Source organism: Cervus canadensis, chromosome 5 (assembly GCF_019320065.1).
Source record: "Cervus canadensis isolate Bull #8, Minnesota chromosome 5, ASM1932006v1, whole genome shotgun sequence".
Taxonomy (NCBI): domain Eukaryota; kingdom Metazoa; phylum Chordata; class Mammalia; order Artiodactyla; family Cervidae; genus Cervus; species Cervus canadensis.
In genome coordinates, this window is record NC_057390.1 from 42,229,229 (window position 1) to 42,243,729 (window position 14,501).

Here is a 14,501-nt window from a genome sequence, read left to right on the forward strand (position 1 = left end):
TAGAAAGACCCTTAGCCTCCAGGAAGGAGATTGGAAACCTTTACTTTGGAGACTGACCAAAGCAAGATACTCATGTGGAGTATCTTTTTGTAAACTCTCATGGAAGCTGAAGCAACTATGATCCAAAGAACTTCATTATGCTCTCCCCAAAGCCTTCATGTAAAAATAACAATGTTGGGACTTCCCTAGTGATCCACTGGTTAAGAATCCACCTTCCAATGCAGGGGACACTGGATCAAACCAGGGTTCAATCCCTGGTTGGGGAACCAAGATCCCACATGCCAAAGAGCAGCTAAGCCCTCGCACCACAACTAGAGAGCCTATGCACAGCAACGAGAGAAGTCTGTGTGCCGCAAGCAGAGAAGCCCTCTCATGCTCTGACACCCAGCACTACAAAAAAAAGGCAATCTTGTCCTTTTACACCTGCAAACAGATTTTTCAAAAGTAAATGTACTGTTTAAGAATGTATGTTATGTAATAAACTAAAAGAAATACAAGGGAATGATTAACACAAAGTTGGGATACTGCCTGTAGGCAGTATCCACATGTATGTGGGAGAGGGGACAGATGCAATTACAGACACACAAGAGTCTTCTTAGATTCTACTAAATGCTCTATTTCCTAACTTTCTTCAATATTACAAATGTTTTACTTCTTAATCTGGTGGTGGGTATATGAATGCTCATTTTATTATTACCCTTTCAATCATACACTTTCTTGTATTTATAATTTATTTCACAAATTCAAAAAATCATCCTACCGACTTCCTTGTTCAGATCCCAAGCTCAATGAAGAGCATTCCAGTAACAGTTTGATGCTATTATAGCTTTGCCTCCATTAAAAGAATGAACATCAGACCACTTGGCATGAACATTTTTCTTTTTAAAATAATAAACGGGTGTGATGATTTTTTTAATAAAATTCATAAAATAACACTTAACTGATTTAATGACTATGTCCTAATATATGAGATTAAATTGGTTTCTAAATAAATCCTCTGAGGGTCAGTATACCCTCTGCCAGTAACCAAACCCATTCTCAGATCAGGAATTTTTCGATGCTTCAATTTCATTCCATATTGCAGCTTCAATCTTTGATGTGTCATATTCCCTCATCATATCAAATTCAAGCCATGGCTGACTCCACTTCTGGGCTTCTTTCATTTGCTCTTCGGTTAAACAAAGGTCAAATCTGATCCCTTTAACATTAAATTTTGGACGTTCCCAGCGTTTGGACCAGGGTTTTGGCTTCATTTTTACTTTTAGCTAAGGAAGATATAAGAAAAGGAACAAATTAGGCTGATAATTGCCAAAAAAAATTATTCTTGCACTTCCAGTTCCAAATGCACAACTTATACCTGATTAATAGGAACTTCTTGGCTAGGTTCTTGTGCTACTGGCTTCATGTTCATATCAAAAGTGCTGTATTCAGGAAGAGCATCTCTCAAGTATAGCAAACTATCATCGAGCCGTTTCTCTAATTTGACAACTTGGATCTCCTGGATTCGAGGATTATAAAGTTCAAAGCAAATCTCAACACCTAAAAAGAGAAAACATATACTTACAATCTAAATTCAGATTCCTGCATACACCTCATACTACAATAAAGACTATTTCATGAAGGAATTAGCTCAGGGTTTTTGCATGTAGGAAATGTGATATAAATTTGTAACCTTTAAAATGAAAATTATTGAAAGAAATAGAAATAAAGCTATTAGATTAAAAAAATGAGAAAACCTGATTTAGAATGATAAAGTCTAAAGAAAAATGTCTTCTATAAATATAATGAGCCATTTATCTCTTTGATTTTGACAGTATTAGTTGGAAGTTTGAATAAATTCTTCACTCACATTCTTATTTCCCAATACTTTAATAAAACTGGATCTTCTACATTTAAAGCAACAGAATTAATGATTCAAAAGAGTAAGTACAATTTTTAAGTTCTAATTTTGATTCAGAAGTCCTCGTAAGATGGCCTAGGTTTGTAAATACTCTGTGCCCTCTATAGGAGGAACAGCTTTGAGTGTTTCCAAGATGCTGATATAAAAGGTTAATATATATAATCTGTATCATGAACATTTAAAGGGACGTGTACTCTGACCCAAGAGAAATATAGATAGTAAAACATATGATCAACATTAACATCTAGTATTAATAACAGGATTTAATCAAGTTTCACTCTACATCTATTCTGTTATAGGCACTGATTTAGGAGCTGTGCCTACAGCAAAATCTAAATAGATAAAACTCTTCTCTTCTCATAAAGCTTATATTCTAGTTCAGTCCAGTCACTCAGTCATGTCCGACTCTTTGCAACCCCATGAACTGTAGCATGCCAGGCCTCCCTATCCATCACCAACTGCCGGAGTCTACCCAAACCCATGTCCATTGAGTCGGCAGATGACAACAATAAAGAGATGGCAAACAATAAATAAAAAAACCAGCAAAGTAATTTTATATAGTGAAGACAATACAGGATGATTACATTGTGACTGAGAAAGGGGCAACTTTATTTATCCTGAACCATGCAGCTTGTGGGATCTTAGTTCCCCAACCAGGGACTGACAGCAAAACATCAAGTACTAACCACTGGACCACCAGGGAATTCCCAGGGGCAACTTTAAACAGTATCATCAGGACAAGCTTCTTTGAAAAAAACAGCATTTCAACTGATACTACAAAGGGCCAAGAATGCTCCAGGCAGAAAGAACAGCAAACACAAAAGCTCTGGGGTCTTAACAAACCTACCATGTTGGAAAAACCAGAAAAAGGTCCATTTGGCTAAAGTATAGTAACTTGGTGGATCAAGAAGGTAAGCCAAGGATACCGCACAGCTGCAGGCAGGAGATGATGGTGGCAAGGACAAGAGTGGTAGCAGTGGAGGTGGAGACACAGACAAAGCTGGGATAAAATTTCTGGAGATTAAGCCATGAAAACTTGCTGCCTGGATGTGTGAAAATGAATAACTAAAAATAGCTCCTAAGTTTTGGGTTTAAGTAAATAGGTATGGAGTAATACAACTTATGGAAATAGAAAAGAAAAAACAAAAAACAAACCTGTGAAAAGAACACATTATGAAGGAAATGGAGTTCTGTTTTGAACTTGCTTTAACAAGATACCCAAATGGAGATGTCAAACCGGTAACTGTATTAGAGTATCTGGAATAAGGAAGAGGTCAGTCATCAACATAAATCTGGGAATAAATACCACATGAATGGTATTTAAAGCCAAGGGACTAGAAAGAATCAAAGTAGGAAGTATCAGTGTGGAAGGTACAGGCAGGTCACAGTCAAAATGTTAATGGTAGAAAATGTTAATGGCAAGACAGAGCTAATACTTGTGAGAATTCTGTGTCAAGTACTTCACATACAACATGAGAATTAACTGACCACAACCCAGGGAGGTAGATCTGATGGACAGAGTGCCTGAAGAACATGGATGGAGGTAGAGACCAAAACTATCCCAAAGAAAAATAAATAAAAAAGACAAAATGGTTGTCTGAGCAAGCCTTACAAATAGCTGAGAAAAGAAGAGAAGCAAAAGGCAAAACAGAAAGGGAACTCAATCCAGAGTTCCACAGAATAGCAAGGAGAGATAAGAAAGCCTTCTTAAGTGAACAATGCAAAGAAATAGACGAAAACAATAGGATGGGAACAACTAGAAATTTTTTCAAGAAAATTGGAGGTACTGGGGAAACATTTCATACTAAAATGGGCACAATAAAGGATGGAAATGGCAAAGACCATAACAGAAGCAGAAGAGATTAAGAAGAGGTGGCAAGAATACACAGAATAACTGTACAAAAAGATCTTCATGACCCAGATAACCATGATGGTGTGGTCACTCACCTCAAGCCTGACATCCTGGAGTGTGAAGCCAAGTGGGCCTTAGGAAGCAATATGATGAACAAAGCTAGTGGAGGTGATGGAATCCCAGCTAAGCTATTGCAAATCTTAAGAGATGATGCTGTTAAAGTGCTGCATTCAATATGCCAGCAAATTTGGAAAACTCAGCAATGGACATAGGACTGGAAAAGGTCAATTTTCATTCCATTTCCAAAGAAAGGCAGTGCCAAAGGATGTTCAAACTACTGTACAACTGTGCTCATTTCACATGCTAGCAAGGTAATGCTCAAAATCTTTCAAGCTACGCTTCAACAGTACCTGAAGCGAGAACCCCCAGATGTACAAGCTGGATTTAGAAAAGGCAGAGCAAACGGAGATCAAATTGCCAACATCCACTGGATCACAGAAAAAAGCAAGAGAATTCCAGAAAAACATCTGCCTCACTGACTAGGCTAAAGCTTTTGATTGTGTGGATCACAATAAACTGTGGAGAATTCTTAAAGAGATGGGAATACCAGACCACCTTACCTGCCTCATAAGAAACCTGTATGCAGGTTAAGAAGCAACAGAACCAGACATGGAACAATGAACTGGTTCCAAATTGGGAAAGGAGTATGTCAAGGCTGTATATTGTTATCCTGCTTATTTAACTTATATGCAGAGTACATCATGTGACATGCCAGGCTGGATGAAACACAAGCTGGAATCAAGACTGCTGGAAGAAATAGCAACAACTTCGGATATGCAGATGACACCATCCTCATGGCAGAAAGCGAAGAGGAACTAAAGAGCCTCTTGAGAATGAAAGAGGAGAGTGAAATAGCTGACTTCAAACTCAGCACTTGCGACTTCCCTGGTGGTCCAGGAGGGCTTCCTACATGGCTCAGTAGTAAATAATCTGCCTGCAATGCAAGAGATCCAGGTTTGATCTCTGGGTCGGGAAGATCCCTTGGATGGGGGCACAGCAACCCACTCCAGTATTCTTGCCTGGAGAATCCCATGGACAGAGAAGCCTAATGGGCTACAGTTCATAGAGTTGCAAAGAGTCAGACAAGACTGAGGGATCAACACTTTCACACTTTCAATACTCTCCAAGTCCATCCATGTTCCTGCCATTTTGATCCATAATCCATAATTTTTCTACAATTTTACCACATATTCCCCTATCTTATTGGCATAGAAAAAATAATTTTGCCTTTTAAAAAATTCCTCCAGTTCTTATTAATTGTGGTGACTGTTGTAATATAAAGCAAAATGGGGGCCATTCATCTCAGGAGAAAGCAACTTATAAGGACATCATTATGTTTATCTTAATGTTTTCAAGGGTTATTTGGTTCAAAAATAAATGTCCCTGCACTGTTTTACAGTCACTTGTCTCATCTTTTAATGTTGCTATGATTTGGAAAGTCCACTTCTAACAGTTGTTGTCTCTGTAACAAAAGAAGCCTTTGGAAACAACCTCAGTTCTCATACGTTTTTAGGCCACAGGCTCCATATCATCCCTCAGAGTTCTCTTTCACTTTCAGGTTCCAGATGTCTTATTCCAGAATGAAGAAAACAGAAAAGACTCCTGAGATAACATTTTCCAGAAAATGAAAACAATGAAATGAAACCTACCTTGTCCTTCAATGGTATTCCTAAGGATAAAAGTAGCTCCAAGTCCTGTTCCCGATCTCTGGATGCAAATCCCCAGAAACTGGCTGGTTTTTCCATTGGCATACGGGTCAGCAGTAGTAACACGAAGAATGCTACCTACAAATTCAAAGGAGAAGCGAACTTTTACATGAAATGCAGAGTCGAACAACAGTATTTCCACATAACTCCAAAACTTCCAAAATATATTAATATAATGTTAGAAATAAGTACCTCATATGGGCAAAACCTGTTTGAAAAACAATTTTCTCTGTATCATGAAAACTAACCCTCCTACCACTAATGATAAAAGCATCCAGCTCTTACTGACCAACGTAGAACTCTGGAATGTGGAGTATCTTTCTCCTTTCTAACATATCTTTTCTTTCTATTTGAAATTTCAGAGGATTTGTTCTTCCCCTTGGAGGAATGAATTCAGGACTCAAGAACCTACGAAAAATATAAAGTAAAATAAATTAAAAGCAAACTTAAAGACCATTAAAACAAACCACTGTTTTACCAAAAAAAGTGAAAGATTAGGATGCTGACATGTTTTATTCTTTCTTCTCTAAATAAGAAAAGTCCACCTTATTTCTATAATTGTTGTCAATTCTCATAAAAACAGCTAATAATTCCTGAGTACTCACTAAGCATTGTGTTAAAAGTTTTATTAAACATGAGTTTGGTGTCATCATCTCCTTTTCACAGATGAAGAAAATGAAGCTTGGAGACAGTAAATAACAGATTTATTATTACATTATCTATAAACATATCATTAAATATAGGCATGTCTGTCAGATTCCAAAGTCTAACCCATAGGCTTCATGTTGAGTTGTACATGTTACAGTAAATTATATTGGAAAAGATATAAACATATAAATCAACTGCAAACTAACTTTAAAAATAATCTCCCTATTCTCAAACTGATTTTAAACTTATTACAAAATATTTAATCTATAGAAGAGCATAAATGACATTACCATGAACATACTTGTCCCTGTCACCCATCTCAAGAAATAAAATATCAATATAGTTGAAGCTCCAGTGTACCCCTCCCTACCCCCACAGTTAATTTTGTTGTTGTTGTGTGTTAGTTGCTAAGCTGTGTCTGATCTTCAGTGACCCCATGGACTGTAGCCCACCAGGCTCCTCTGTCCATGGGATTTCCCAGGCAAGAATACTGGAGCAGGTTGCCATTTCCTTCTCCAGGGGACCTTCCTGACCCAGGGATCAAAACTGCGTCTCCTGCATTGGCAGGTGGATTCTTTACTACTGAGCCACCAGGGAAGCTCCACAGCTAATTACTATGGGATAATTAATTTGGTGATGATTATTCCTAAGAATTTCTTCCTTTTCCTCAATGTCCTACTTTAAAATGCTTCAAACTTACCAAACAGATGAAATAGTAATACAATGAACACTCATATATACTTCATGTAATTTCACCAACTACCAACATTTTGCCAGATTTGCTTTATATATAATTTTTTCCTGAGCCATTTGAAAATGTCAAATAGCAAGGCATTTCATCCTTCAATACTTTAGAAGGCTTCCACTAAGATAAGAATTTTCTTACATTTATCACAATACCTTTATGACACCTAAGAACTTCAGCATTAATTCAATAATCTAACATAGTTCATATTTAAATGCGCCTAATTGGTCCTGAAAAAGGTCTTTTATAGATTCTGTTGCCCATTTCAAACTATAATCAAGCTTCACACATTATATCTGGTTTTTATTGTCTTAAACTAGTACTCTTCCCGTATCTGCAATTTGTAATGATTCTTTTCTTCAAAGAGTCAAAGCCTATCACATTATAGACCACTGCTGGATTCTGGATTTATTGTTTCCACATGCCTAGACTGAGGTTAAACATTTTGGTAAAAATATTACTGAGGTGATGATGTGATCTTCTTATTCTGTCACGTCGGGAGACACATAATGTCAGCTTGTACCACTATTTGGAAAACCAGATTTGATTGCTCTGTAAAAGCAGAGAATTTCCCCTCTACATTTTTTAAACTTTACATATGTATGAATGTATGGGCAATATAAAAATGCTGCAATACTTGTCAATTCTTCTGCAGGTTGCTTTTTCACACATCATATTTGTGAAGTTCATCCATGTTAACTCTAGTTCATTTCTGTTTCACTGCTGTACAATAGTGTATTATGTGAATGTATTTGCCCATTCACCTCCTGAAGGATATCTAAGCTACTTCTAAATTTTTAATACAAACTTTACTTTTGTGTTCATTTTTGTACATATCTCCTTGTACATATTACATGTCTCTCAGTTCATATTACCTTCCTTAACTTGCATACTCTCTGGATGGAAAGGTACAACCTCAAACTTACTAAATTTTGTCAAATTATTTATCAAAGTAGTTATTCCCATTTAACTGAATTATATTAAGTGTTGCCATTTAAGAGAAATATTCCTTTTCCACCTTAAAAAAAGTACAGAGAAATATTTTCTAAGTCTCTTGGTTCCATAAATTCAAGTTTATTTCAACTTAGAATCACAGGATATTTTAAATGTTAAACACAAATACACACACAGAGATAATCCAATCGACAATATAGAACTCTCATATAGCCTGTGTGTGTTGGTCACTCAGTCCTGTCTGACTCTTTGTGACCCCATGGACTGTAACCCACCATGCTCCTCTGTCCATGGAATTCTCCAGGCAAGAATACTGGAGTGGGTTGCCATTTCCTTCTCCAGGGGATCTTCCCAACCCAGGGACTGAACCCAGATCTCCTGCATTGCAGGCAGATGCTTTACCATCTGAGCTACTAGGGGGGCCCTTTATATAGCCTAAATCACACCAATTTTCCCCCCTAATATTTGCTTTTTAATAAAGTTGTTGTACAAGTTTACAGAAACACTTTCTGCAAATCTTAGATCATCTAAATTTACATGTACTTCAAAGTTACCACTGTACACTTAAATGAACCAGGTTTTTAGAAAATATTTATTTTTAGTTAATTGTTTGGCTTTGCTGGGTCTTAATCACTGCAGGAGGGATCTTCCATCTTGCAACATGTGGATCTTTAGTTGCCACATGTGGGATCTGGTTCCCCTACCAGGGATCCAAACCAGGCCCTCTACATTGGGAGCACCCAGTCTTAGCCACTGGACCACCAGGGAAGTCCCTTAACCAGGATTTTAAGCACACTGTTTTGAAGAGCAAATTTCAGGCACAAATTAGTGGAAATTTCTACCACTGTATCGCTTTTGCAGGGACACTAAAATACGATGAGTTGGGAAACTACAACAGGCTGTTTGGTCCAATCCATTTCCACCTAGGGAAGTAAGATCTTAACATCAACAGGTAAAATACGAGGTACTTCACAGAAAAATTCTTGGTACAGGCCAAAGAGCTTCCAATCTGGGCAATCTCTACTTGAAGTTCTGATCTAGTATGACTGCAGAAAATGCTGACTTGGGAGAGCCAGGAAGACAAACCTGAGCTCGGTGTGCTTCCCAGATTCATGAATTCTGCATACAAGCTCTTATCCTGTGAGTTCCAGATCCTAGGATAAGACCCGCTTCAGACTTCGGAAGCAACTATAGGTTCGAGAACGCACAGACCCAAAAACGCAAGAATCGCTTCCAGGTCGCGGGGCCTCACCTGCTTTCCCGGCGTTGAGGACTGCGCTTGTCCACTATAACTGGTTTCGGCGGTGGCTGGAACACGCCAGGCTCAGAAGGTCCAGTGATCTGCCGCCGGCCCGGCCCCGCCAGGACCCCTGCAGGGGCACACCACAGAGGTCAAGACTGCTTCTCACAGCCCAGAGCCCCTGAAACCTCGCACTCTCCCCCAGCTCCCGGTCCCACGAGAGGCTCCTCCCAGGTCGCCCGTGACTTCCAGACTCGCCTCTCCCCTAGCCTGACCCGAAGCTCTTTCTGCCCCCGGCTAGCAAGCTCCGCTGCACTTACGGCTGGCGACAGAGGTTGACACAGGGAGTAGAGCCCTGGCGGATCGAAAGCTCGGGCCCAGACCCTTTGCAGCCTGGCAGCCCCTTGCGATAGAGGCCGCCATGCTTGTGCTCTCTGTTGAGACTACAACTCCCAGTGATCAGTGCGACAAGGAAGCGGCCGCCCAAGGCCAGATGGCAGCTTCTACGGGACAAAATAGTCAAGTTTTTCTCTACCCCCGAGCCCCTCTCCCCACAAAGGCCTGACTGTCTTAGGGAAAGTGCACTGTATTTCCCTGCAAGGAGATCTAACCAGTCCATGCTAAAGGAAATCAGTCCTGAATATTCATTGGAAGGACTGATGTTGAAGCTGAAACTCCAATACTTTGGCCACCTGATGCGAAGAGCTGACTAATTTGAAAAGATCCTGATGCTGGGAAAGATTGAAGGCAGAAGGAGAAGGGGGAGACAGAGGATGAGATGGTTGGATGGCATCACCGACTCAATGGACATGAGTTGAAATAAACTCCGGGAGTTGGTGATGAACAGGGAGGCCTGGCGTGCTGAAGTCCATGGGGTCGCAAAGAGTCGGACACGACTGAGCGACTAAACTGAAGTGAACTGTATTTCTCTAGTTCCCATAATGTGCCAGGTTATGTCGGTCCACTGGGGTGTTCTCTCAGCCTGAGCATTCCTTCCTCTTTGAATCCTCACTATTTATCTTCAATTTCTCAGGCAAGACTTCAGCTTGTTAAAATTCTCATTATAGACTCTCATCCTTCCATTAGCAGCTCTGATGTCATTTGCAATTTTAATTATTAATTTAATTTTAAATTACTTGTATATTTATTGGATTAGATTCTAACTCCAACCTTATACTACAGGCTCCTGAGGGTGTGGAGTTTGTCTTTTGCTCACCATTTTCTCTCAGCATCTAGCTGGTCCTCACTCTTTGTTGAATGCAAGGAAAAGAAAATAGTTCTTGACAGAAGGAGTGACTCGAGTCTGAGACTACAGAGAGCATTACTTCTCTAAGGAGCTAAACTTGAGTTTGCACTGGACAACTGTAGGTAGTCATAATATTACCCTGAAAACTGGGTGCACCTTGAGTCAGGAGGTAGGTGGTTCCCCCCAGGGTAAAGCAACTAGAGATTCATTCCCCTTAGCCTGAAACTCTAAGAATAGCAGGACAATCAAGGGAGAAGGGGAGAAGGAAATGGCAACCCAGTCCAGTGTTCTTGCCTAAAGAATCCCGTGGACAGAGGAGCCTGGTGGTCTGCTGTCCACAGGGTTTCACAGAGTCAGACATGACTGAAGCGACTTAGCATGCGTGTATGCATTGGAGAAGGAAAGGGCAACCCACTCCACTATTCTTGTCTGGAGAATCCCAGGGACAGAGGATCCTGGTGGGCTGCCATGTATGGGGTCACACAGAGTCGGACACGACTGAAGCGATTTAGCAGCAACAGCAAGGGAGAAGGCTGGGCCCTGCCCGGACCACATATTTCTCATTCTCAGCCAGTAGAGAATTCTCTGTTCCAACCACACACTCACAGAAAAGCCTCCTTGGAGGCCACGAGGGTGTTATGTCAAGGGATGTTCCCTACAGAGACGCATTTTTGGTAAAATCCATCTTTGCTAAGAGATGCGTGCATACTCATGGGAGGATCCTGAGACATACCAAATATGAACTGCGAACCAGGCAAATCAAAATGGTCAGCCAAAGGAAACCCAGAAGAAATACCCCATAAAAGTAATTCAAACTGCCAGAGGGCACAACCCAGGGACTCTCCCTCTGAATCTGCCCTTGTGCCTATATACACGTACTGAACTCTTTTCCTCTTAATGGTTTACCTGCTTGACTACTTTCCTTTTATGCAAAGCTAAAGGGCCAGGGCCCTTGTCTCTGACCACTGGCCTAGTGGCTAGGATCTGATGCTTTCACTGCCACAACCGAGCGTGAATCTCTGGCTGGGAACCCAAGCCGCACTCCAGGCCACTGCAGGTGAGGCCACCTGAGATCATATCTGGTGCTGAAACCTGGGAATTCAGAAAGTCAAGGTACATTTCTGGCCTTGCCCAGCTGTGGCTTGAGGCCCCTGACTTTTGCTCCTGCCTTCTTTCTCTCACTCTCCCCTTTGCTTTCAAGACCCGCAGGGCATAATCTCTGTCCGTTCACAGCATTATGGCTCCCCCCAACATAGGGGGTGGCAGGGGAATTCTCCAGGCGGTGCAGATTCAAGCACTGCTGGGGTGACGCAGCTGACGCTGTCCTCTGGGACGTGGTAGAAACGTGATTTCTGACTGTGCTGGGATCCAAGGAGTCTCTGACTCTCACTTCCCCTTGCTCTCTCACTCTCCCTCTCTCACTCGCACAACAAGGTCTCTTTCTCACTTCTTATCTCCGCACCCTTCTCCAGAATGATTTCCTAGATATCATTCCTAAACTGCATCCTCACCACTGTCACACTTGGTGCCATGCCGGACAAAATTGTCAGACGAGTCTCAATTCTATCTTAGCTGCCAGGAAGACAGGGCCAAGGATTTTGGGTTCTTCTGCTGTCTAGTCTCTCACCTCACTCTATGTCCAGAAATCTACTATGAGCATTTCTCTGCCTCCCAGCCCTCAAGCCTTGAACCATGTGCCATCTTCCATAGCACCCAACTCTTAATTTCTCCAAGGGTTCCTCTTTGCATCTGTTGGACCCCTTCACTCCAGGCCTTGGCAGTCTCCACACTGTTACAGATAGCCTATTGGACCAGCTGCTACCCAGAAGCCCAAATTATAAACTTTGTAGATGCTCAGTCTTGAGGAATACACCCCAGTGTAGGAAGACCTATCATAGAACGTAAGCTCTATAGACAAGGGATCCCTTCTAAGAAAAGTCCTGGCAACCTGTCTACACTAGAAAGCCCTTCTCTGGCTGTACTGGGTTGGGCACCCTGCACAGGGTATCACAGGGGCCAGAGATGTCTGGTCAGAAATCGATGGAAGAGTAGAGGATTCTTGAAACTCCATCAAGTTCGAAGGGAATTTGGAGGACGCCCTGAACCCCTTCAGGTTAAAGCCTTCTGGTAAATGTATCTGGGACACTAGATTCCATTCTAGAAGTGCTGTCTTGTTCTGGGGTTCAGGTTACTCAACATGGGAGGATCCCTGTACAAGCCAGAAGAAACACTTCTGGAGTGTATCCCTAAGAACTGGTAGTTCTTTAAAATCGAAGGGTTAAAAAAGGAGAAACTTAAGTTCTACTGTAGCAGTGCCTGGCCTTTTTGTAAGTTGGGGAATGGAGAAAAATGGTCTGAAAACGGGTCTCTAAATTATAATACCATTCTGCAATTAGATCTTTATTGCCACAGAATGGAAAAAGTGGAGTGAGATTCCCTATCTTCAGGTTTCCATGGTCCTTTCATGGTCCAAAATCCCGACCTGTATGGCTTTCATAATGTAAAACCTGGAGAACCAACCAGAAGATTTTCCCGACATTTTGGTTGATCCCCTTCTAAGCTCTTCCAGGGTGGGGGGGGAGGGGGAACTGAGCTTTTCCTGCTCCAAACCTAGCTCTTCCTGCTCCTGAAAGTATTCCCACCTAATCAGTCCACCCTTATATTGAAGTGAAGTCGCTCAGTCCTGTCCAACTCTTTGCGACCCCATGAACTGTAGCCTACCAGGCTCCTCGGTCCATGGGATTTTCCAGGCAAGAGTACTGGAGTGGGTTGCCATTTCCTTCTCCAGGGGATCTTCCTGACCCAGGGATCAAACCCGGGTCTCCTGCATTGTAGGCAGACACTTTACCGTCTGAGCTATCAGGGAAGTCCCAGCCTTTATATTAGGAGGGCTTCCCTAATATCAGATGGTAAAGAATCTGCCTGCAATGCAGGAGACCTGGGTTTGATCCCTGGGTCAGAAAGATCCCCTGGAGAAGGGAATGGCTACCCAGTCCAGTATTCTGTGTAGGGTAAGGGAGTTAGAGAAGGTGAGGTTTGGGAAAAGAATGAGGCCGGCCCTTTACAGGAACAGATCACCTTTAATGAGGCGAGAAGGGGCAGCAGTCAGATTAGTGAGCTGCTGCACTAACCCAGGAAAAGAGTAAGTATATATAGGAATATATGTGGAAATCTACTGTCTTAAGGGGGCTTCTTCTTCTCTAAGGTTGTTCAGAGTAGTTATCTCTTAAACGGCTGGGGCAAGGAATTCTGGAGATTGGCCAGAGACTGGACCAGCTGGGAACTGGACGTAATAAATCTTAGTGTCCATTTTTTTTCTTCGGGTGAGAGAGTTCTTTGTTTTGCATAGAATGGTGGGGAGGACCTGGAGGGGAGTTTTAACTCCAGGCTATTTTGAGCCATGTAACTTTCCTTCACTCTCCAGTATTCTTGCCTGGAGAATCTCATGGACAGAGGAGCCTGTCCATGGGGTCGCGAAGAGTCTGACATGACTGGAGAGACTTAGCAGGCAGCACGCAGGAGTAAAGAATTATTTCTAATTGTATAATAATGTCAATTAGTTTGCTGTCACAGAGGTGATACATACTTGAAGGAACTGTGATTTGATTTTCCCCTGCTTACAGTGAATACGTTGTTTGTGTCTCAACAGTGATAGAAGACATGGGACTCCTCAGACAACAGACTTTATTATTCATGGCACAGGAAGAAGGTTGAGCTTCAGCATGTTCGCAAGGGTTTCCTTTGCCCCTAAACTCCGCACAGGAGTCACAATGAACACAGATGGGTGGCGCCCGTGCAGTGGGTTTGCTTTATGCTGAGGAACACTGAACTTAGTAAAGCCTTTGCTTTTATAGCAACAGTAAACAAGCCTATGCTTTGTCCTGGTGAGACATGCTTTTATCCCTTGAGGTTGCTCATGTAAACTCAGTCTTGAGAAACGGTCTGAATGGCATAACCAATAAGACACATAGAAGCTCAAGAGAGCCACAGAAAATTCCCTTCAAACAGTACTTACTCTGTGTGTGTGTTTGTGTGTGTGTGTGTGCAGTCTCTTCAGTTGTGTCTGACCCTTTGTCACCCTGTGGACTGTAGCCTGCCAGGCTCCTCTGTCCATGGAATCCCCCGGGCAAGAATACTGGAGTGGGTTGAC

The 14,501-nt window shown here is 41.8% G+C and overlaps 1 protein-coding gene across 1 annotated transcript; it reads right to left on the reverse strand.

Annotated features, from left to right (window-relative positions):
- Positions 1-666: 666 nt before the first annotated feature.
- Positions 667-9,560, reverse strand: MRPL19 (mitochondrial ribosomal protein L19). Its single transcript, XM_043468653.1, has 6 exons — positions 9,426-9,560; positions 9,118-9,235; positions 5,808-5,926; positions 5,462-5,596; positions 1,358-1,539; positions 667-1,265 (listed from the first exon to the last, which is right to left on the reverse strand). The coding sequence occupies exons 1-6, from the start codon at positions 9,526-9,528 to the stop codon at positions 1,044-1,046; spliced, it is 879 nt and encodes a 292-aa protein (XP_043324588.1). The 5' UTR covers positions 9,529-9,560; the 3' UTR covers positions 667-1,043.
- Between the last annotated feature and the right edge of the window lie 4,941 nt (positions 9,561-14,501).

Excerpts from the sequence above, each read along its gene's own strand:
- MRPL19 (XM_043468653.1), bottom strand. The coding sequence starts at position 9,528 with ATGGCGGCCTCTATCGCAAGGGGCTGCCAGGCTGCAAAGGGTCTGGGC. Across the intron at positions 9,236-9,425 it reads GTCAACCTCTGTCGCCAGCC|GGGTCCTGGCGGGGCCGGGC; the intron begins GTAAGTGCAGCG and ends GTGCCCCTGCAG. Across the intron at positions 5,597-5,807 it reads CATTCCAGAGTTCTACGTTG|GTAGCATTCTTCGTGTTACT; the intron begins GTCAGTAAGAGC and ends TTGAATTTGTAG.